Source organism: Umbelopsis ramanniana (assembly GCF_025399195.1).
Source record: "Umbelopsis ramanniana AG unplaced genomic scaffold K450scaffold_18, whole genome shotgun sequence".
Classification (NCBI taxonomy): domain Eukaryota; kingdom Fungi; phylum Mucoromycota; class Umbelopsidomycetes; order Umbelopsidales; family Umbelopsidaceae; genus Umbelopsis; species Umbelopsis ramanniana.
The window spans coordinates 30,431-51,401 of record NW_026252104.1 but is presented as its reverse complement, the minus strand read 5'-3'; the positions used below and the strand labels follow the sequence as shown (position 1 = coordinate 51,401).

The window sequence follows — 20,971 nt, the reverse complement described above, 5'->3', positions numbered from 1 at the left end:
TACATGCTCCCAGAAAAAATAGCTATTCATCGCCATCTCGACGGTCTGAAGACGAGGAATGTTACCCTTACGAAGAAGGAAGACGTTCGCCTTACATGCGACAAGAAAATTCGCCATCTCGTTCCAGCTCAAGTGACGAAGTAAATTCGCCTAAAACACCCGGATCTAACTCATATCGAGAAGACTTCAGCAGCCCTCGCTACAATTTATATGGCGGTAAGTGTTTTCAAAGATAGCCGTAATGCATGTGGTTCTAAAAGGAAATTTTGGCTCCAACTTTAATATGAATGCATACATAGATTCACGCACCGATGTCAAACCTACAGCAAGGAAACCATCCATCAAGAGAAAACAAGATACCGAAGATTTGGATTCGCTAATGGCTGACTTAATGAAGGATGTTTCGGAAGACTTTGACCACACTCCTATGCCGGCACCTATAGCGAGACCAGTGGCGCCTAAGCCACGAGAACTGATGATCTGCACAATTTGCCAGACTGCCTTAAATAGGAGAGAGCTCATTTACGATAGGGACCAAAAGGTACGGTTACTTTCATATACGTCGGCTACGCCTCATATTTGTTCACATGCGGTATGCTAACAATACACCATAGCCATGTCATCGATACTGCTTGTCATGCATTGTTTGCCAGGATGAGCTAGGTGACGATATCGAATATTATACGAAGGACGGAAAAATTTACTGTGAGCGAGATTACAATGCACTTCGTCGTCGTGTTATGTGCGCCGCATGGTAAGTTGAAAAATTGGTTTTAATTTGATACGATGCTATGTTGGTAACTGATTGATCTTTGCAGCGATCGCCCTATTGCATCCATTGAGCAATCCATCAAGGCTCTCGGTGGTGAATACCATGTTGGCCATTTGAAGTGCTACCACTGCAAAAAGTCCGTCGATAAAGAAACTACTGGAATCGTTGAACATAAAGGTCGTGTCTTCTGTAAGCGTGATTTCCAAGATCTCTATTTACCAAAGTGCACTGGATGCAAACGACCTGTCGAGAGAGAGGCGGTATCTGCTGCCGATGGAAAATTGAAGGGCAAATGGCATAGAGAGTGCTTTGGCTGCCATGTAAGTTGCGCTCGTCCATTTCATTTGCAAAATGTACATTTGCTAACTTACCTATGACCTATCAGACCTGCCGTCGGCCATTTCCGAACAACACATTTTATGTATTTGATAGTTTACCGTACTGCAAGCGCCACTACCATCGACTCAACAACTCGCTATGCCGGCATTGCGATGAACCTATTGAGGGACCTTGTGCTCAGACTGCTGAAGGGTGGCGATTCCATCCACCGTGTTTCACTTGCCAGGTACGTTTAGACCACTTTTGTGACTTCAACAATAACAGAAGCGATGCTAAAACATGCTTACATTTCACAATAACTAGGCTTGTCACTGTTCTATAACGGATGTGTACTACATGCTGGATAACCAGATCTTTTGTGAAAGAGATATTGGTCATATTCAACGCAAGAAGAATATGCGCGCGGAGAAGAGACGCACTCAATTTGGCAGAGTGTAGTATGGTGGTGACGATGAAGGCGTTGGAAAAGAGCGTTATAAATATGGTCATACGGTGTAATTGTACAAATAATCAATCGATGTACAAGAAATATATTATTATTCTAATATACATGGATTATACTACCATGTATCTACATTTACAATACTTTATTTTTGTCTAATCTTCACCGTCTGATTCACCTAAATCTTCTTGGTCATCCAGCACGCTAGCTACTAATCGGCGAAGGTGACTGACTGTGGGATATAGAATGCTTTGATAGTCGAGATCGTACCAATAATTGACTGCAATGACACCTTCCTCACCGTCTTGTGTCACTTGATGCATCCAAAATGCTATATATTTTTATCGTTCAGCAACTCATATACTCAAGATCCATATATACAAGGTAAATCGCATACCTGGCAAATACAGCATTTCACCTTCGCGAACCGTCACCGTAATCGGTTTAGCGTATCGAAATCGCGGGAACCTTTCTAGATCCGGATTACTTGGATCGACCGGCGAGCATGGTGTTTTCATTGTTCCACTTAACGGCTCTAGCTTCAGTTTGCCATTAGCGTCTAACACATAAGTTGCACATGGAAAACTTGATTCTGCGCCAAAACCAGTTAGCCATACAAGTTCTGTAAGATCAATTCTAGCATAGTGGTGCAAGCCTTACCATGTACACAATAGTACTCGATCGGAGGAAGAAGTACAAATGTTTTTGTACCCCGTACTACAGCGTAGCAGTTTTCGTAAGGATCTATGAATGTCAAACCTGAGAAAGATGCCCTATATTACCAATTAATCCACTTGACATACCTTTATGTAAACACGTCTTACTCCGGCTGTCACCAAACCAAAAATTGATAGCATCAGGCTCTCGTCCTAAGACCAGGGCTCATTAGCAAACATGCCGTATATAACGATGGCCCGTTCCCTACCATCAAGCACATACCTAACGCTTCTGTAAACCAGGGTATATCGGGATCAACATCTTCAACCAGAGACTTATACTCAGTTGTCAAACTGCTGTTCTGCAACGATGCATAATGCGGGTATTCGCTTTCTTCACCCAGCATAATGTCCAAGAAGTCGTTGAAAGGCATCTTCTTCTCATAGGGCATCGCAAAGTACTCTTTGCCTGAAACAGGATCCAGAGTCAACGCATCAGCCAGCCTAAGCGTACATTACGAGTGAATTTGTCGAATATTTCATCTACTACAATGGATAGATCACATACCCATTTGGTGTTGCTGTTTTTGGTACATCATTAGGCTCATATACTTCGTTAGCAGTTCAATAAAATATATCTCACACACTTACATGCAACTGTTATCATCTGGTCACCTATTCTATTGCGAAGATATTCATTCGTCCACCCTTTCCTCGCATACCAATGATCTATGGCTCCTGTATTGATGCGACAGGATGTTAAGTGGTGCGAAAGCCATATTTCTCTACCCACGAACACAATCCTTACCCGTAATAACTGCCGGGCGTCCAGGAGATATGCATTCTCGATACATCTGTAGCGGTGTTGGAGTATGGTCATACTTTTTCACTTCAGTGCCGTTTAACTCTGGAGGCTCAGTTAAGCAACTAAATAGACCGACGAGTACGGCTTATCCCGCTTGATAACGCGTATCACCCACCTTGATATTCTCGAACCAGCGACCGAAGTGCCTTGTGTAGTTTATGTTTCGTTTGACAATCCTGCACATGAGGTAGGGTTGCTGACTGGTTCAACTCATTTGTGAACATTATCTCCTAGTGGGGAGTCATAGACCCTGCTACAGCCTTAAGGACCATCCACCTTTTGGAAGCGAGCATTCAGCAGTCACACTTCAGCCACCGAAAATTTCGCTGGAGAACAAATACCAGTATGGGTCCTGGATGCCTGAAATCCTCCTCTTTTTTCCTCTGAATTCAATATGGTATGTACCTTATTGACATCTGTGATGACTATACCACCTCGTTATCCTATGGATGGATGATGGAAAGGATGGATGGACATGGATGGAGACGGATGAACTAAATAGGATTGATTTTCAAAGGGTCGCGTTAGAACCAAGACTGTCAAGAAGGCTTCCCGCGTTTTGATCGAGAAGTACTACCCCCGTCTTACTCTCGATTTCCAAACCAACAAGAAGATCTGCGACGAGGTTGCTATCATTGCTTCCAAGCGCCTTCGTAACAAGATTGCTGGTTTCACCACCCACTTGATGAAGCGCATTTCTCGTGGTCCCGTCCGTGGTATCTCCTTCAAGCTCCAGGAAGAAGAGCGTGAACGCAAGGACAACTATGTTCCCGAGTTCTCTGCCCTCGATACCTCCGTTATTGAGATTGACCCTGAGACCAAGGTAAGTTGGGTGTACCATTGGGAAATGGTTCTGGGATTCTTTATTATACTTGCCCCTTCGTTGGACGGAAAGTCCCCTGTCGGTATGGGTATTGCACTTTGACAGTCATACCCCATCACTGCCTTTATACTTCTTCAATACATTCACACTTGACCGTTTATGTTGATATCAAAACTGCTTGCTCAGTATTGTCAACTGGTCTTTGTGTATCAGTGTATGTGCTGCTTCCCAACTGTGGAATGCCATACACGGTGGATCTTTCGATGGCCATTATAACTTTTTGTCGGTGTCAAGATCCACCCCTACTTTTAAATCCTTTCGTTCTCACTCCTTTCATTTTGGAAATTGCTTTTTTTGCATATTTCAATTATTACAGGAACTCTTGAAGTCTCTTAACTTCGAAAACCTTGCTGGTGTCCAAGTCACCGCTCCCGTCACTGCCAACGCTCAGTCTGACTTCAGACGTCCTCGTCGTGACCAACGCCCTCGCGCTCCTCGTGCTCCCCGTGCCGAGACCGAGGTTGCTGCTCAGGCTTAAGTGTTACTGTTCAGTTGAACTTATCAATTCATCTTTTCACGTAATAAAAACTTGGTTTACATTGTATATATTTAAAACGCTCTAAATACTTTTGCACTTTTCGCTGTGTTTGGTTTGGGACATAATGTGCCCGTACAGCGGGTAACCAGCAATCTGGATTTACAGATATCAAAAACATACCTAATTCAATTATTCCCGTGCTGCACAATACATTAAAACCACATCACAATCAGATGCTCACATAACATTTACTTCCTGGATGCCATGTTATTACAAGATGGTGGTGTCTGGTCACGAAAATATGACGATGGGACGTTCCGTACTCACGCTCTCTTTAGGAATGTACAACTCGAAGGAACTCAGACAAACCGTTGCTCGAGTGGAAATGAATATTATATCTCGGTTTCCCCCCAACTCAAAATCCATTAACGGGAATATGCAAGCAGATACTTGGGGGACAATGGATGCAGCGTTCACGGAGGAATAATTCTTTCCTACAGCCACCGCAACACAAAATCGGAGACCCACTTTGATAGGAAAGAGTAGCACAAGTTGTATGGCGTCCAGGGCTATGTGAGCAATATCATTGACCGTTATGATTCACTCTACATTTTGATATAACTGCAATGAGAGAAACCAACTGGTTAAACGTATAGAATGAGAAAGTAAAAAAATGCATTTCAGTCATTTCCAAGCGGCGAAGCGAATGAATTAATTGCGCGTGACAAACATATTAAAGGATAATTTAATCCGCCACCTTGTATGACCCTAATTCGAGGTAACACCTTCACAAGAACCAGTTAGACCTGAGCGAAGATAGGGACTCGCACGGTTGGACAAAAATGTTGTGTGAATAGTTCGTTCTCATCAGACCTGCTGGCTGACAAAGTCAATATTATCCATCGGCCAATTTACAAGCCATTGCAGAACAATGCCTGGTGGTGAAATACATCTCCGTATCGCCGGAGATTCTCTACAATGTTTGCATCCAATTTAATTATTCGATTGGATCGACGAATGGCCAAACAAAAAACGAGGCTCTACCGATTCCCGTTATGGGGTGGGAAGGGTCTTGGTATTGTTCAAGTGATCATGATTTTTGTGTGTGCACATAAGTACACAGGCTGAACGAATGGAATCTACCCGTTAAAGGAGGACCCTGTATTCTTTGTGATAGTCGCCGTTTCCGTTATCGTAGCCTTTTTCCCTGTGCCTAACGCCGTGAGCCAATGTTCACAGGACCCTTTGTGGCTACCCCATCGTCCTGCTGTACCACTTCACGAAAAAAAATTTAAGGGATCAGTGATACCAATATTCAGAGTACATACAGGGTGCGACCGTTTTCGGATGGATGAACAAGAGTGTACGCTACACAGTATTTCAATTGGAAATTACTTATTTCATATACTGCAGATCTCGTAAACGTATAAATTGGATTGCATGCGAACGGCATGAAAGATTTCCTTAGGACAGTTTCTGAACAAAACACTTTTATCTAAATGGTCTCCTCCAACTTTATCAAGTCCACTCTTGGGGCAGCTGTATTGCTAGCTTCGTCTACCGTGACCAGCGCATTCTCTGCCACCAGCAATGGAAACTATGTCCTGTACTGGTAAGTGATCATCCATCCAGCTGAAACGTGGAAGGCGATCGTAAAAGAGACCATATAATAACCTAAAGATGTCTTATCCAGGGGTCAAAACTCTTATGGCGCTGCCGGCGGCGCTTCTTCTGGATGGCAAAAGGTAAATGAAAAGAAAATGACTTTTATCACACAAGTGGGGTAACAAATTTTAACTGATTTTGTTCTTTTTTTCTTTCTTCTTCGACAGAACCTGGCTTCTTACTGTTCCGATAGCACCACAGACATTTTTGTCCTTGCCTTCTTGGATGTCTTCTTTAGCACCGGTAGTGAGCCTGCTTTGGATTTCGCCAACGCTAGCAACAACTGCACTACCTTCACTGGTACCAGCATGTTGCACTGCCCCCAGATTGGTACTGGTGAGTAGCACTTCAAGCTTTTGGCCGTTAATAATGCATGCATGCATGCATGCTTTTGTCAAATAATAATAACCATTTATTTCCAATTTATTTAAGATATCCAAACTTGTCAATCTAAGGGAAAGAAGATTCTTTTGTCTCTCGGTAAGTTAACGATTCGAGCCTTATGTATCAGACTTTCAGCCTCAGTGTATTGATCGTTTTTCTTTCCAATTTAAAGGTGGTGCCTCTGGTAGCTACGGCTTCAGCTCAGATGCTCAAGGTACTGCATTCGCTGATCAGCTTTGGAATCTCTTTGGTGCTGGTTCTAGCACTACTCGTCCATTTGATAGTGCTGTCATCGATGGTTTTGACTTGGATATTGAAGGTGGTGGTTCCACTGGTTATGCTGCATTTGTTACCCAGATGCGCACTCACTATGCCTCTGATACCTCAAAGAGCTACTATATCTCTGGTGCTCCTCAATGCCCCTATCCTGATGCGTACCTTGGCGCCGTTTTGAACTCTGCCTGGTTCGATTTCGTTTGGGTGCAATTCTACAACAACTACTGCAGTGTTCAAGGTGGATCCTTCAACTACGGTACTTGGGATACTTGGGCCACTCAAACTTCCGTTAACAAGAATGTCCGTATCTTTATCGGTGTTCCCGGAAGCACCAGCGCTGCCAGCTCTGGTTACGTTCCCCTTGCTGCTCTCGAATCCACCATTGCCTCTACTCGCTCCACCTACAATTCTTTCGGTGGTGTCATGATGTGGGATGCTTCTCAAGCTTATGGCAATACCGATGGAAGCCCCAACTATGCTAGTGCCGTTGGTGCCTACTTGCACAGTGGTTCCACCGGTGGTTCCACTACTACCACTACCAAGACTACTACCACTACCAAGGCTACTACTACCACTACCAAGGCTACTGGTACTGCTACTACTAAGACCACCACCACCACCACCACCACTACCACCACTTCTGCCTCACCTACCTCCACTGGAGCCTGCCCCGTTAACGGTGCTGCTTGCACCACTGCATACGGTTGCGCTGGCACCTCATATGCCCAATGCTCTAACGGCAAGTGGGTTGTCCAAGCTTGCCCATCTGGTTTGATCTGCCAAATGGATAGCACCGGTGGATCTGTCTACTGTGACTATGCTGCCGGTCACACTCAAATCTGCCCTGCTACTAGCAACGCCGCCAGTCTCTTTGCCAGCACCGACTCCAGTGCAGGCATTCCTGACACCAAGAGCAAGGCTGCCATTGTTAGCTTCTCTGTCGGAGCTGCTGGATCTGATGCCACTACCTTCTCTGCTCTCTTCAACGTTCATGCCCAGGGTACTAAGCCCATCGGTAACAACTGGACTCTTACCTTCACTTTGGCTAAGGGCCAAACTGTTTCTTCTAGCAACGTCGGAACAGTTTCTCAAAGCGGTACTACCGTTACCATCAAGGCCAACCGCAAGAAGGTTCCTGTCCAGAGTGAATCCGTTGTCGTCAGCATCAGCGGCAAGAAGTCTGCTACTGGTGTCTTCGTTGGTGTTGACCCATCCACCATCAACTTCAAGTATTAGTATACTTTTCTCGCTGTAGAAATTATTTATTGATTGGACTGCATGCCAACCGACCATTTCGAAAATGTGATATCATCCACCATACAGTTCAAGATTAAAAAAACTCTCCGTATACCAATAAATTACACACATCAATTTTTAAAAAAAAAAATTTAAAAAATTGACCTGAGAGACATGTAGCAAGCATTACTAAATTTTTCATACTTGAGAGTTTCCAATTGCAACGAAGGCGGAGGTCATAACCTTTCTTTTGTATTTGAGAAAAGGAAAAAAAAAAAGGAAAATTCGCAATGTGAAGAGGATTATAGAGAAAGGCGAGAGGCGTTTAAGGCCATATTTACAAGGCGGTGGTTGAGGTAGGGGACAGCAGAAGGGGGAAGTATAATGTAAGAAAGAAGACGGCAAAGAAAAAAAAAAAAAAGGGAAATGCATAAAGTTACATGATAGTTGAGCACGACACAGAAGTTATGCCCAAGCATGGCTGGGCCCTGAAGTCACAGCCGTAGGGGTTACCACAGGATTGCTATCAATACCAACGTCATATTCTCGTGAAGTCAGGTTATCAGCGGCGTGGCGCGCAGGATAGAGAGGAACCGAGCTGACTGCAGAGTATTTGTCACTCAGATTGATGGGATAATGGTGGGTCTGGTGATGGGCAAGATCGCCGCCTGTTGAATGCCTCTTTTTAACTGCTGTTAATTTAGGAGACTGAGTTGTATAGGTTGGGGGCTTGACACCACCACTAGAGGAAAGCCTCCGCAGTCGTTTGGGGACTGACCGGGAAGAACTGGAGGTGAGGGGGGACATTGAGCTGAAGGTGGGGCTTTCTACAGTGGAAACGCGCGGATGCGTGTTGGGGGCACCCACCCGATGGGACCCAGCTTGTGTGTTGGGAGACACTCCGATTGGTAGCCCTTTGCGTGAGCTACTTTGCAAAGCCTGGGATCTACTTTTGGTAGACGTTGAGCCACTTGGTCCCAGAGAGCCATTGACACCTCTGTTTCGCTTCTTGATGACATCGGTTTTAAGACTAAGCGGTCGTACAACACCATGTAGCTTTAAAAATAAACCGCAAGCATTGCATAATGGCTGTCCCTCTGGATTGCGTCGCCATAGTGGTGTAGTAGTCGTTGCACAATTTGTACACCGAACCTCTCCTCGAACGAAATTAGGCTGATTACTATTGGAACCAGTCGATGTGGATGAACTTGGACTGGGACCTTTGGAAGATGCAGCTGACGATGGTCTGCGACTGGATTGCTTCTTATTTTTTCGTCTAGTTTTACTTGGGCTGCCTTCATCATAGGTTGGATCATCTTCAGTGTTGCTCAAATCATCTGTAAAACTCTGTGCATCTTCTTCTTCTTCATCATCATCCTCGTCAAAAGAATCATCGTAATCGCTTTTTACACTTTCTTCTTCATGCTCAGAGAAATTGGTTGTATCAAGGTTTTGCTGTGGTTCAGCAACGGTAGGTGTAGATGAGGGTGATAAATTCGGAGAATGTGATGCAGCAGTGGTGATCCACATGCTTTGACCACGGGGTTCGTTTTGTGTATACGACGGGATGATAGATGATTGTAAGGGGTTCATGGTGGCAGTGGACGAAGGGCGTCTGTTCAGTACCTGCAATGGGTCGACGTGTAACTGTGACGCATCCATTGTACTGGCCGCAGTCGTGTTACCTGTCGCCATGTTAGAATACGTTTGTTGATTTCTAGTGTTCAAAAACAGATAATTTTGAGTTGAAGTCTGCTGAGGAAAGTATAAAGGTGCATACTGAGAAAACATTAAAGGGGTGCTGGAGCCGTCTAGTTGAGCACTTGAGAGCAATGAACCACTGCTTTCGTATGAAGTAGCTGGAATTGAAACGCTGTATGCTGAAGATGTGACCGTGGTTTGATCAGGCTCAATGTCCATAGGCTGGAAAATACCATCGTTTGAATCACACTCAACCTCATCTGGCGTAGGAAGTTGATGTGGCAATGCGTACATGGCAAATTGTGGAGAGTATTGGCTTTCAAGTGCGTAACCAAAGCCTTTGAAATCCAAAGGGTCGGTAGTCGCACTGGAACTGTAAGCTGTCATATAGCTTCCAACGCTGTCAAGAGATCCTGTTGGAGTCATAGACGAAGGATCCACATCATATTGAGAAGCTGAATCCAGCATATTAGAAGAAGAAAATGTGAGGGGAGCCTGTTCTACCTGTAGGGTGAAGATAGGGTACGATCGGGATTAGAACATTATGGTGAAATGCGGGTAAAAAATGACGAAGAAGGGGTGATGTGGTGCATTATAAAGCAGTCCAAAAAGAAAGAAAGAGAGAATGTATATAAAAGACAGACATCTTTTACTTACCCTTGAATCCATCATTGAAAACGTTCGATTGTACGGTTGTTGCGCTCTGCTTGATTCCGACAAGTTGATATTTTCATATGAGCGATACCCCGTTGAGCTTATCATAGCCTTTTCTATGGGCATTGTTTGTTTCGCAAATTCAACTGCAGATTGGTCAGAGGGCAAATAAAGGTTCTGAGGAGACGATGTGATGGTAGCGGTGGTGGCAGCGGGTGTAGGAGACTGTTGATCAATTTGCATACCGTTGGAGTTTCTCCGCTTGTTCAAAGTCATTGCCATCATTCGCCATGTCATGTTCTCCAATCGACTTCCATTTGGTAGATTGTCTTTAGCTTTAGTATAAAGTCTCCATATTTGAGAGGACAGTGGGTCTTTTTTACTGTCGTTTTTTGAGTCGATGGACGTCGTCTCAGAATCTTGGGACTTATTGCTTGACCGCTTTGTGGGAAATAGTGATTCGGACAGCAAGTGTTCCATAAAGTAAATAAGAAAGAAGCAAAGAGAGAAATAAGAAAATTGGAGGCTCAATCCTTTTTATATAATATAAAGGACAAAAAGGAGGAAGCAGAGGGTTTTGGAAAATAAAAGCGTAGAGAAGCTGGCGTTTGGCATGAAAAATGTGTGTAAGGGCTGATTTCGGCTTGATACGGAAACGTGGACTATGGGCCTATCCGTAGTGTCGTGTCCCTTTTTTTTCACTTTTAAGAGTTCTCATGTGCAAGTAATCAAACTTATTACTAAAGTCCCTGTTATTCAAAGTCTAACACCCTGTGTGGTATTTCATTTAGCTCATGGTTGATCTCATTTATGTTCGCTACCCCACTTCAACCCCCACCTCCTAGTGTGGAGGAATTGTTTCAAGTTGGGCTACATAGAATATAAATTATAATGAACCATAGTCACTGATAGAAAAATCACCACCTTTCATTGTCAGTGCGTGTCTCTAAAATGTTATTTTGTTATCTCTGACCATATATGGGAGCACTTTCCCACACGCCTCCAAATTTCTTTTCCGCATTTTGCTCTTGTCTTGCCAATACAATTGCATCATCTTGTGAATGAGAGAAGTCATTCTGTGAGAGAATTGGGTATTCTTCTAGAGAGAAAGTCAACGGGAATGAGCTATGTGAACACTGTTCGGTGAATTTGTCCCGTTTCGACTTATCCGCTTGGGTTCCACCCCCGCAAAGCCTATCAGTTCCCAATGACCGTACCACGCATGGGGGCGGTGCGTCAGTGATCGCTGAAATTGTGTTCCGACCGAGGGACCATCAGCTTCACCTAAAACACTACCTGTTACTACAGTAGCCAATTTATGTTATGTCCCATGAACAAACCTCTGTTGATTTTTCCCGTTCCTTTACAAACTTGATATCATTTGCCATTGTCTGTGCTCACTGCAGCCTTTCCAGACTACGACCTTCTCCAGCATGGTCCTGGAAAAGCCTTCAGCGCCATCTACCCAAAAATAGAAGATTACTTTTTTGCCTTACATCAAATTGGACAGCTTACCCGACTGACTATAAAACATTTTGTCATAAGTTTACTCTATTCCGCATTACTGCTACGATAGGATGCACAAGACATTAAAAAACAGGTACCTGGCTAAAAATCACAGGCTATGGAAAATTTTGTTGAGTAAATAAATAATAACAATAAACAACCCGTATCCTTCTTTTTGCCTTCTTTCCATGGAAGCAGAACATTATAGGTCGTAACGTCAAATAAACGAACGTGTTAGACTGAAGTCATCTTGCATATACTTTGATTTGATGCTGCACTCAAATGATAATATTATAGATAATGCATGCTTCAATCATACCCTGATGGGAGGTATTTTGAGGAATGTACAAGTGGTAAGCAACAGTCTACTGTGGTATTTATGTTCTTCATTCGCTGATTTGTGTACTCCAGTCCGACCTGTTGCTACTGATCTTCCACGTGCTGAATCGACGGAATCTTACGAAGGGCATACTTTGGTCTACGAGCCTGAAAATCGAATGAGCGACTGCTTTCTACAGCGTTATTCGACATCAGTATTTAACCTGGAAGCGTTTGAATAAGAAGACAAATTCGAATGCATGGGTCTACAATCATCCGTTACGGATATTGTAGTATACGTTATGTTATGACATTTATGTCATCGGCTGTTTAGGTGAGTGTATCGCAAATAACAGCAGGCAGACTATATAATTTCCTTTAACTTGCCATATACAGCCGGTTATACACTTTAAGGACATTGAATGAGTTCAAGAGCGCAGTCTTTGTAGCGCGCGATAAGCTAAAGAAACGGCATTGAAGAATTCTTTCAAGACGAAATGCATAATGGTGTCTTCATATTCTCTGATCCATGAAAGAAATCGTGTGGATTCGCTCTTTACACCAACCATCATTTTTGAAGCCTTGTTCCGAGTGGCGATTGAAATTGCCTGTCCCCATGATATATATCAATTGGGGTCTGAAGCAAAAAAAAGCATATGCCCATACAATTCAATAGTCTCTTACAATGCAGTGGCTCCATATTTATGAAAAGTATCAGTTTACGTTGCAATGCATTCTAACAAACCCGAATGCATATCTGGATTTCCTTTGACCGTTGCATCGTGAGACGTTTATGGCTCACGTGTAGTATCATGGGATTTCTTTATATGGGATCCCTTTATAGTTTTATAAATCAGTTCTAGCCAATCAGGAATGGCCATCAAAGGCCAGAAATCTTATGTCGTCTTCTCAACAGTCTACCTCAACCGACTTTGTCCGCGTCAGAGATATTGAAAAATCTAACTCAACGTCGCTAGTTTTCCAAAAAAAAAATCCTGCTTTAGTGGTTTACATACCCATTTCTCTCTCTATAATGCTTCAATGGCGAAGTAGTGGCGACACAAGTTGCTTTAATGAGATTTGCTTGGCCAATGCCGGGTTTCTCACGATTCAATACTAAAAAAGGATGAGGATTGGTAACTCATAGTAACTGGATTATCACCCTTGCCATGATGAAAAAACTTGTGAAAAATGAGTGCCCACTAGACAATCACTGGCTGGTGGCTGAAAATTATACCCTCGAATGCCCCCCGCGGTGTTACTTGTAATCTCACCTCTACCATTGGATCCTCACTGAGATTAAACCATTTTTAGACAGCGTTGATAGAGTCCCTGTGGAGGACAAATGCTGTAGATTTTCACATTATTGGATAGCGGAGCTACAAATGAAGCGTATCCCCTATGTTCAGCGGTATAAACACGTCCGTTTTAACGCCAACTTTATAGCACTTCCCAATTATAAAAAGCGCCTTTTTTTCCACCCTTGACGCAGCTGGTTTGATACTTTCCACTACTCCTTTTACCTTTTAACTCACTTATACAAATATGCAGTTTCGTAACATACAGTTGCCCGCTTCACAAACAGGCGTTGATTTCGGTGTGGAACTCGTCGGCTGTGACCTTGAGAACCTCACTGGTAAGCTAGCAGCAGCGGATGAACTCGTGTTTATGCATGCCCAATACTAACCGTTATCACAACAGAGGAACAGTTCAAGGAAATTGAAAAGGCTGTCTACACACACCAAGTCCTAGTCATCCGTAACCAAAGCCACGTTTCTCCTGAGACTCAGTACAAGCTGACCAAGAGATTCGACCCGGAAGTTGACACGTATGGCCACGGCACTTCTCACCAGTCTAAGAAAAGTGTCATTGCTAGAGACCTTTCTCCTCTCCCCGGTGTACCCCAAGTGCAGCTACTTGGTCATGGTACTGTTCACAACCATCATGGTATCGAGGAACGTAAGCTTAACCATCCCAGCCATAGAAGCTTCCACCAAACTCAGTTGTCGGAGGAGGACGAAAAGGCTGGCAAGACCAGATTCTACCGATGGCATATGGATGCTGCACTTTATGAGCTCAACCCACCTCTTATTACGACATTGTTTGCCGTTCAGACACCCGTAAGTTTTGGTGGTATTGTGATTTGACTGAGATTATAGTATGCTGATGTGATATGCACCTTTGTTACGTTATAGGAACACCGCAGAGAGCTGGTTGTTTATGATGATGGAAGTGATCAGAGCATGGACGTGCAACTTGGTACTACTGCCTGTAAGTAACACTTTGAAGATTTGCGTAAGAAATTAGTTTGGTTCTGGCTAAGTGTTGTTATCTCATACGATTAGTCATATCTGGTGCACATGCTTTTGATATCCTTTCACCTGAGATGAAGGACCTCGCATTTCGCACTCAAGTCAAGTATGCTGCCCATCCATATCTTTGGATCTCTAAGGCAAGAGCACACTCTACTGGATTAGGCATTGTTTCGGAAGGTAGAGAGCTTCCCAAGGAAGAGCTCCCTCCAATTAAAGAAGAGGCTATCAAGATCTACCCCATGCTTTGGAAGAACCCTGTCACTGGCAAGATCCACCTCCAAGTTCACCCATGTGCTGTTGAGGATCTAATCATAGATGGCAAGCCTGTGGGTGATCTGAACAAGGTTCGCGAACTTCTTTATCAGATCCAGCGTCCTGCAATCAACCCAGAAAATATATTGGCTCACGAATGGGAGGATGGCGATATGGTCATTTTCCACAACCGAGGTGTTCTTCACAGCGTTGTTGGTAGCCTGCGTGATGATGACAAGCGTATTTACCATCAATGCAACTTAGCTAGCGCTAAGGAACCCGAGGCTCCTAGCGAAGAAGATCGCAAGCCTTACATCCTTGCCCACTAAATACTTGTATTCCATTGTCCATTATTTTATTTGTCTAAAAAGAACAAAAACCTTGTCATAAAAAAATAAAAATTATCAAATATTACTTTTTTGTAGAGCAGTGTAGAGAAATGCTTGGGTATCAATTATTGGCGATGTGTATGTCAATGTGAGGGTATAAGTGAGCTACGCAAACATGAATAATTTCGGTAGTTTATGACTTTCGTAATGAGGTTTATACACCTTTAGGTATGACGACGGTGATACGGTCTGCAGTTGCACCCCAGGTTACCCGCTTGTTGACGAACAAAGCATACCAAGTCGTTGTAATGATAAACCATGCCAAGCAGCCTAAAATGGAGTATATAAGATCTGGAAAGGGTATAAAGAATCTGTTAGTATCTGGCTTATTTTTGGCCCAGAGAGAAAGGAAACGGCAGTATTACATCTTCGAAGTTGAGCTGGAACATCTGTTCTCTTGAGTGTTGGCCACAAATAGATGACATTAACGAGCCAGAGTAAAGGTAAGAATGCAAATCCTCCATAAAACATCTTCTTTCCGACGGACAGGATCTCTGTTCCTGACATTTTGTCGAGGCTAGGCATGATGATGAAGGCTGCAATGGACTCAACGCAGGCGGCCCGTGGAGCTGGGATTTAGAAATCCCAATCGGCCGACCACCAGTGACTGCTGTACATTTTGCAAAAAAGTCGGATTTTTTATTTCTGTAGCTCATTTGACAGGAACAGCAATAGCCAATGTCAGTCAATGCAGCCCGAATGGCAACCTATGCACGAATGCTTTTGCAAGATATACCTTGCTCGGCCAAACTTAGTCATAGCTTGAGGATTCGTCCATCAAAAACTGTTCAATTTGCGACTTCCCAGAACAGAAGCTATTCCATAATGAATCGTGCAAAGCGAGAAGCGGGCTTGCTCCCAGCAGCGACACATCGAGGGCAGAAGGAGGAACCAAAGAAAAATCGAAAGGAAACTGAAAGAAAACCGGAAAAACCCGTCAACTTGACCATTAGACATCCAATCAGTCCCACCGAACGTATGGTCAAAGTGCCTGCATCATTTCAGCAACCGGATAATCCACGGCTATGTAAAGTGGCACTGTTAGGTGCTGCCAACGCTGGAAAATCCACAATAATCAATAGTCTGATTGGAGAAAATATTTCAGTTGTATCGGCCAGGGCTCATACCACAAGAGAACGCATATTAGCATCGTGGACAAAGGATAATTATCAAGTTGTGTTTCTGGATACTCCTGGTATCATATATGGTCGCAATCAATCCAAGATGAACCGTAATCTGGTCAATGCATCATGGCAGTCCTTAATAGAGGCTGATCACTGTAGGTTTATTTAGATTTCGCCATATGTGGCATAACGGAAACAATCCGCTTACTGACGTGGACATATATAGTGTTAGTTGTTGTCGATGCTGCCAAAGCTATCTCCGGTAAAGCGCAAAATGCAGAAGATTACTTGTTCGAAAGATTGGAGGAATTTAGTATACCGGCAACACTGATATTGAACAAGGTTGGTATCGAAACATTGATGTATCTATTTCAACGAAATCTAACTCTTATTCAATTAGGTTGATCTCATTACTGATATGGAAGCTTTGAAAGACATGGCCACTGAGCTGCAAACTAGATATCCACACTTTGAATCAACAATGTACATTTCATGTTTCAAAGAGGACGACTTGCAGCAACTTGGGGTATGTCATATCGTATATGATGGTACAACAAACATTGTCACTGACGCTCCTTTACCATAGAACAAGCTACAAACATTGACGAAAAGTCAAGACTGGATTTTTCCTGCAAATCAGACGTCTGAAATGCCAGATATCAAGCGAGTCGAGGATATCATAAGGGCAGAGTTCTTTCAAAGACTCTATGGAAACCTTCCCTACGTGCTAACTCAAGAGAACGTTGGCTGGACAGAGCTGCCGAACGGAATGCTTAGAATTGACCAGGACATACTGGTAGAGCACGACAGTCAGCAAAAGATTGTGAAAGGTGCGGGAGGAAATGTGATTAACAGCGTGCTCAAGAGCGCTCGAGTACAAATTGAAAGGGCTCTGAAGCGACCAGTGAAATTGTTTTTGCAAATCAAGACGCGATGAACAAAGGGCAAAAAAAAAGGATTTTAGTTATGAAAAAGTTCTTTCTTTCACTGGCGCTTTTCATTTTTCTAACGGTATGACAAATCTCATCCAGTTTGTAAACCAAAAAAAGCACCATCATGTAAATACACCTATTGCAATTTAGACTAAACATAATAAAAGTTATTGTTCATTTGGATCCTTGCTGCTGCTTGGTCATTTCACGTCGCAATCTTTCATCAATCTCACCCATGCCTTGCACGAAAGCGGGTTTGTCTAGCAGTCCAGTAGCTTCTTTGTCGCAGTGTTTCCAGACATCTGCTAACACTTTATCGTTAAGCTTGCTCTTCTGCCAAATCACTTTGACAGTTTGTCCATCAACTCTGTTGCGATCATGAACTCTATCGAACAATGCTTCGTAGCGTAGCTTAGCGTCGCTGGGTATAGCAGCTGTGGCTGGCGGTGGTAGTGCAGCGGCTTTCCTTCTGCTGGCTGTGTTAGAGCTTGCATTCCTCACATACGATGGCCTATTTGCTGTGACGGTATCCTTGGGCGACCGACTACTATCAATATTTGTGGTAGACGGAAGGGACGAACCAGCTTGGTACTGTGAAGGCTTGGGACGCAAAACAGGTGGAGCATTTGATCCAAAAGAAGAAGAATTGTTGAAAGTAGAATCCATATTTGGCTTGGGTATTGGTCTGGATTGTACTGCTAGCGTAGGATTGTTGGCGTTAGAGAGTCCCAGCGGTTTTCCAGGCACTTGTGGGAGTGATAAAGAACCGCTCTTTGGTTTGGTGGCAGGCGAAGTTACGCTTGGTGAAGTAGGGGATTTATTGGTGTCAAACTGTCGTGCTAAATTTGAAACGGAAAATGGCTTCCTTTCATCGTCATTATGTGTTGTTACTCCTACTTTTTTTTCCACAACTGCTGTTGTTGGCTTAGCAAGTGGTTTTGCCTTAACCGGAGGAGGTATAGTTGATGTCTTATTAGCAACTGATGGTGCTATAGAGGTTGAAGGAATGTCATTGCCTTCAGTGGTCGTTTTGGAACTAGGTGGACGTCTAGATCTCCTGTTTGATGTTGGTCGAGAAGGTAAGCGTGGAGCGGGATTATTCGAGGTTGACATGAGATCAAGAACATTGGCGGTAGAATCGGGCGATGGTACAGTAGTACGGGCAGCTTTAGGAGCAGCTTTAGGAGCAGCCCTGCTTACCACACTAGGTGATGAATTCACTGTACTTGGCTTGATGACTTTCAACTCCGGAGACATGGATTTGCCTTGATTAACAAGACCTGGATTCGCAAAAGGCAGACGAACTCCTCCATATCTGGACTGAATATCCGCCGTAGTCTGTGCTCTACCTCTTTGTCGCAAAGATGACGGCTTGACTAATTGATATCCGTCATCATCCTCCGAATTTTCATCCTCCTTAGTGCTCGAGTCGGCCGTTTTGTCATCCATGAATTTGGAAACTACTCCAGCTCCTTGTGATTCAGTGGACCGAAGTGAGGTAATCTTTGTTGGAATGGAAGGGGATGCTTTTTTTAAGACAACACCGTACGTCTCTTTGTTCTTTAACTGTGAAGGCTTCAAGTTGCTATCTTCAGATGAGAGCGGTAATGTTCTGGGCGTTATGACTGGTCTAGGACTACCAAAAGTAGCAGAAGGATTAGCCAACGGACTGGACATGGAGCGAGTTCGATAAGCGGTATTGATCATGGGCTCTTCAGCCTTTGGGCTCTTAGACAGGTCTGATGTGTTCCTGAGTACGCCCTTCTCCAAGGATGCAGGCTTTGGTGAAATGACAGGCTTTGGTGAAATGGCAGGCTTAGGTCGAATGATCGGTGGGGTATTTGGGCTGCTAGGATCAGGCCTTCTCGCAAATAGATTGACGGCTGCTGTTGGCTGCTTGGAAAACGTTAAAGGAATCGTGGCCGGCACATTTTCTTTGAGTGGTTTTTTTCCTCCCGGGGTAGAAGCTGAACCGCTGTTTACTTCACCTCCAATGGCTCGTTTTGCTTCGTTTGTTTCTGCTTTTGTGAGCACAGACCAGGAAGTTGAAGGTGCTATCTTTGGCTCGGAGGTCGACATAGTATCCTCCATCACTGTTCTTGATGCATTTTCGCTATTAGATAGTGTTTCTGAACTGGCAGTTGGCTCGTCTAATATTTCCACATAGTTGTACGGAAAAAGACCGCGAATGGTAGACCCTTCAACTCTTCCTTCGTACCATCCATCTTCTGTAGAATGGACGACATCTACTAGTACATCGCCTTCCTTAAAAGAAAGCTCACCAATGTCGTCAGCGGTACAATCGAACAATGCCTTTGCCTTCATTATGGTGAAAGAGAAAACCGCAATCTGACGATGTTTAGGACGGACTTTGTTTGATGAGTGGCATCAGCGCCAAATGCGGAAATCCGCTGGCGGTATAAAAGTCACACAATAACCGTAACTCCCTTTCCACTTCCACTTTTTGATATGTCAGTAACCACAACCACTTCGACACCTGCGACGTTACGATCTGCGAAAGTCATCGAAGAACTCACTGAAAGGTTGACGTCTGTTTTGCAGGAGTTGGAAATAGCCAAAACCCAGGTAAATTTGTAACACACTCATCGCTGTTTCCTCGCACTGATTCCCATTCTTGAAATCAGCTGGAAACTACCACGCAAGCCAGACTCAGTAACGAGAAGAGTGCAAAGGAATTCATGAACTCAAATACCCAGCTTCGTAGCGACATACAAATATTGATGCAGACCTTAGAATCAAAACAGCAAATACTAGACGCAACGCGGGCAGCTACGGCACACAAGGAACTTCAAGTCAAAACGTTACGTGACGAAGCACTACTTTCACGGAAACAACTTGAGGAGCTAGCATCCAAGGAAAAAGAATTGCTTGAAGGAAGAGATAGTGCCATTGAACATACCCAGCGATCGGAGCGCGAACATCTGACAATTCGAGATGCATTCGGTAGCATACAACTCAAATACGAGAAAGACATACAACAATTACAGCATGATTTAGATGATTTACAAATACAGTTTAAGCATATTAGTGCTAAAAGCGAACAGTCTATGAACATATTACAAAAGCAGATGCAGAGCATAATGGATTCCAGGGACACAGATCTCTCAGAAGTCTCTCGATTAGGAAGCTGCCTAGTCGAAAAGAATCAGGCGTTCGCTCACAAAACAGCGGCTCAGGTTGACGAACTACGCCAAGAAATATCATCATATATGAACCAGTCAGAAAATATAGCGGGCAATGTGGTAGGATGCCGAGACGAGGTCAATGGTCTAATCACACGCATGCGTAATTTTGCTGCTAACGACCAAAGTAACTAGAGGTATCTAAATGTAATTTCATAACCAGGCGATCATAAATAAATCACATTTTAAGCACTTGCTTACTCTCCTTGCATTCATTACCCTCCACACTGACATGAATCTCCTTTTCACCTCCTTTTCTTAGTGAAGATGAAATGTACTGAGACTGATTACTCGTGAATGAACTTCAGGAGAAATTAGAGCAATGTACACTACATTTTAATTTATTCAAAACAACGTGAAATTTACATCGGTTATAAGACACGGTCTGCCGAAGAGACATAGCAGCTGCTTGCTATAACGATACTTTGTAGTCATCGTGAAATCGGCAGCAAATAGCCAAATCGGTAAATGCTAGAGGATGGATAGTGACAGGTAATAATTTAGCGGTACAATAATTGGATGATTATGAAGCTAGAGGGGAACGATATGGATTTATGAGTAAAGGCTTCTATGTGCAATTT

The 20,971-nt window shown here is 43.6% G+C and overlaps 12 protein-coding genes across 12 annotated transcripts; 7 read left to right on the top strand and 5 right to left on the bottom strand.

The window, feature by feature from the left end:
- Positions 1 to 620: 620 nt before the first annotated feature.
- Positions 621 to 1,549, top strand: K450DRAFT_172999 (uncharacterized protein; the record flags this gene model as incomplete). Its single annotated transcript, XM_051584169.1, has 4 exons — positions 621 to 754; positions 819 to 1,092; positions 1,158 to 1,337; positions 1,415 to 1,549. Coding segments are annotated over 4 exons (723 nt in total), but the record flags the coding sequence as incomplete, so codon positions are not given.
- Positions 1,407 to 3,308, bottom strand: K450DRAFT_279524 (uncharacterized protein). The gene is made up of 9 exons (XM_051593336.1): positions 3,190 to 3,308; positions 3,018 to 3,116; positions 2,861 to 2,947; positions 2,778 to 2,790; positions 2,493 to 2,713; positions 2,357 to 2,422; positions 2,214 to 2,297; positions 1,951 to 2,145; positions 1,407 to 1,884 (listed from the first exon to the last, which is right to left on the bottom strand). The coding sequence occupies exons 1-9, from the start codon at positions 3,296 to 3,298 to the stop codon at positions 1,709 to 1,711; spliced, it is 1,050 nt and encodes a 349-aa protein (XP_051445843.1). The 5' UTR covers positions 3,299 to 3,308; the 3' UTR covers positions 1,407 to 1,708.
- Positions 3,309 to 3,468: 160 nt separating this feature from the next.
- On the top strand, positions 3,469 to 4,523 carry K450DRAFT_279523 (uncharacterized protein; the record flags this gene model as incomplete). Its single annotated transcript, XM_051593335.1, has 3 exons — positions 3,469 to 3,492; positions 3,592 to 3,897; positions 4,274 to 4,523. The coding sequence occupies 3 exons, from the start codon at positions 3,469 to 3,471 to the stop codon at positions 4,433 to 4,435; spliced, it is 492 nt and encodes a 163-aa protein (XP_051445842.1). The 3' UTR covers positions 4,436 to 4,523.
- Positions 4,524 to 5,934: 1,411 nt separating this feature from the next.
- K450DRAFT_172942 (uncharacterized protein) lies at positions 5,935 to 7,216 on the top strand (the record flags this gene model as incomplete). Its single annotated transcript, XM_051584166.1, has 5 exons — positions 5,935 to 6,047; positions 6,129 to 6,180; positions 6,268 to 6,436; positions 6,533 to 6,580; positions 6,657 to 7,216. Coding segments are annotated over 5 exons (942 nt in total), but the record flags the coding sequence as incomplete, so codon positions are not given.
- A 959-nt stretch (positions 7,217 to 8,175) lies between these two features.
- Positions 8,176 to 8,606, bottom strand: K450DRAFT_234815 (uncharacterized protein). Its single transcript, XM_051587988.1, has one exon. The coding sequence runs from the start codon at positions 8,473 to 8,475 to the stop codon at positions 8,299 to 8,301; it is 177 nt and encodes a 58-aa protein (XP_051445840.1). The 5' UTR covers positions 8,476 to 8,606; the 3' UTR covers positions 8,176 to 8,298.
- On the bottom strand, positions 8,607 to 11,067 carry K450DRAFT_234812 (uncharacterized protein). The gene is made up of 3 exons (XM_051587987.1): positions 10,355 to 11,067; positions 8,864 to 10,201; positions 8,607 to 8,783 (listed from the first exon to the last, which is right to left on the bottom strand). Exons 1-3 carry the CDS (start codon positions 10,829 to 10,831, stop codon positions 8,739 to 8,741), a joined length of 1,860 nt encoding a protein of 619 aa, XP_051445839.1. The 5' UTR covers positions 10,832 to 11,067; the 3' UTR covers positions 8,607 to 8,738.
- Positions 11,068 to 12,106: 1,039 nt separating this feature from the next.
- K450DRAFT_234810 (uncharacterized protein) lies at positions 12,107 to 12,676 on the top strand. The gene is made up of 2 exons (XM_051587986.1): positions 12,107 to 12,210; positions 12,269 to 12,676. The coding sequence occupies exons 1-2, from the start codon at positions 12,162 to 12,164 to the stop codon at positions 12,415 to 12,417; spliced, it is 198 nt and encodes a 65-aa protein (XP_051445838.1). The 5' UTR covers positions 12,107 to 12,161; the 3' UTR covers positions 12,418 to 12,676.
- Positions 12,677 to 13,654: 978 nt separating this feature from the next.
- Positions 13,655 to 15,236, top strand: K450DRAFT_186573 (uncharacterized protein). The gene is made up of 4 exons (XM_051584426.1): positions 13,655 to 13,811; positions 13,877 to 14,295; positions 14,371 to 14,446; positions 14,521 to 15,236. Exons 1-4 carry the CDS (start codon positions 13,721 to 13,723, stop codon positions 15,069 to 15,071), a joined length of 1,137 nt encoding a protein of 378 aa, XP_051445837.1. The 5' UTR covers positions 13,655 to 13,720; the 3' UTR covers positions 15,072 to 15,236.
- On the bottom strand, positions 15,144 to 15,668 carry K450DRAFT_234803 (uncharacterized protein). The gene is made up of 2 exons (XM_051587985.1): positions 15,497 to 15,668; positions 15,144 to 15,422 (listed from the first exon to the last, which is right to left on the bottom strand). Exons 1-2 carry the CDS (start codon positions 15,654 to 15,656, stop codon positions 15,286 to 15,288), a joined length of 297 nt encoding a protein of 98 aa, XP_051445836.1. The 5' UTR covers positions 15,657 to 15,668; the 3' UTR covers positions 15,144 to 15,285.
- A 288-nt stretch (positions 15,669 to 15,956) lies between these two features.
- K450DRAFT_198176 (uncharacterized protein) lies at positions 15,957 to 17,192 on the top strand (the record flags this gene model as incomplete). Its single annotated transcript, XM_051584568.1, has 4 exons — positions 15,957 to 16,410; positions 16,482 to 16,597; positions 16,656 to 16,781; positions 16,842 to 17,192. The coding sequence occupies 4 exons, from the start codon at positions 15,957 to 15,959 to the stop codon at positions 17,190 to 17,192; spliced, it is 1,047 nt and encodes a 348-aa protein (XP_051445835.1).
- An 84-nt stretch (positions 17,193 to 17,276) lies between these two features.
- On the bottom strand, positions 17,277 to 19,533 carry K450DRAFT_234799 (uncharacterized protein). The gene has a single exon (XM_051587984.1). The coding sequence runs from the start codon at positions 19,510 to 19,512 to the stop codon at positions 17,362 to 17,364; it is 2,151 nt and encodes a 716-aa protein (XP_051445834.1). The 5' UTR covers positions 19,513 to 19,533; the 3' UTR covers positions 17,277 to 17,361.
- A 116-nt stretch (positions 19,534 to 19,649) lies between these two features.
- K450DRAFT_234796 (uncharacterized protein) lies at positions 19,650 to 20,956 on the top strand. The gene is made up of 2 exons (XM_051587983.1): positions 19,650 to 20,527; positions 20,653 to 20,956. The coding sequence occupies exon 1, from the start codon at positions 19,887 to 19,889 to the stop codon at positions 20,523 to 20,525; it is 639 nt and encodes a 212-aa protein (XP_051445833.1). The 5' UTR covers positions 19,650 to 19,886; the 3' UTR covers positions 20,526 to 20,527; positions 20,653 to 20,956.
- The last annotated feature ends 15 nt before the right edge of the window (positions 20,957 to 20,971 follow it).

Bases quoted from the DNA above. Each gene is read 5' to 3' on its own strand.
- K450DRAFT_234803 (XM_051587985.1), bottom strand. From the start codon at position 15,656: ATGCCTAGCCTCGACAAAATGTCAGGAACAGAGATCCTGTCCGTCGGA. The intron at 15,423-15,496 runs GTAATACTGCCG...TACCCTTTCCAG, and splicing joins TCCAGCTCAACTTCGAAGAT to ATCTTATATACTCCATTTTA.
- K450DRAFT_186573 (XM_051584426.1), top strand. From the start codon at position 13,721: ATGCAGTTTCGTAACATACAGTTGCCCGCTTCACAAACAGGCGTTGAT. The intron at 14,296-14,370 runs GTAAGTTTTGGT...GTTACGTTATAG, and splicing joins TGTTTGCCGTTCAGACACCC to GAACACCGCAGAGAGCTGGT. The intron at 14,447-14,520 runs GTAAGTAACACT...TCATACGATTAG, and splicing joins GCAACTTGGTACTACTGCCT to TCATATCTGGTGCACATGCT.
- K450DRAFT_234810 (XM_051587986.1), top strand. From the start codon at position 12,162: ATGCTTCAATCATACCCTGATGGGAGGTATTTTGAGGAATGTACAAGT. The intron at 12,211-12,268 runs GTAAGCAACAGT...TGTGTACTCCAG, and splicing joins TTTTGAGGAATGTACAAGTG to TCCGACCTGTTGCTACTGAT.
- K450DRAFT_234799 (XM_051587984.1), bottom strand. From the start codon at position 19,512: ATGAAGGCAAAGGCATTGTTCGATTGTACCGCTGACGACATTGGTGAG.
- K450DRAFT_234796 (XM_051587983.1), top strand. From the start codon at position 19,887: ATGAACTCAAATACCCAGCTTCGTAGCGACATACAAATATTGATGCAG.
- K450DRAFT_234812 (XM_051587987.1), bottom strand. From the start codon at position 10,831: ATGGAACACTTGCTGTCCGAATCACTATTTCCCACAAAGCGGTCAAGC. The intron at 10,202-10,354 runs GTAAGTAAAAGA...TTCACCCTACAG, and splicing joins TTTCAATGATGGATTCAAGG to GTAGAACAGGCTCCCCTCAC. The intron at 8,784-8,863 runs GTGGGTGCCCCC...CCTCACCTCCAG, and splicing joins CACAAGCTGGGTCCCATCGG to TTCTTCCCGGTCAGTCCCCA.
- K450DRAFT_234815 (XM_051587988.1), bottom strand. From the start codon at position 8,475: ATGCTTGGGCATAACTTCTGTGTCGTGCTCAACTATCATGTAACTTTA.
- K450DRAFT_279524 (XM_051593336.1), bottom strand. From the start codon at position 3,298: ATGTTCACAAATGAGTTGAACCAGTCAGCAACCCTACCTCATGTGCAG. The intron at 3,117-3,189 runs GTGGGTGATACG...CTGAGCCTCCAG, and splicing joins GCTGGTTCGAGAATATCAAG to AGTTAAACGGCACTGAAGTG. The intron at 2,298-2,356 runs GTATGTCAAGTG...TGACATTCATAG, and splicing joins TAAGACGTGTTTACATAAAG to ATCCTTACGAAAACTGCTAC.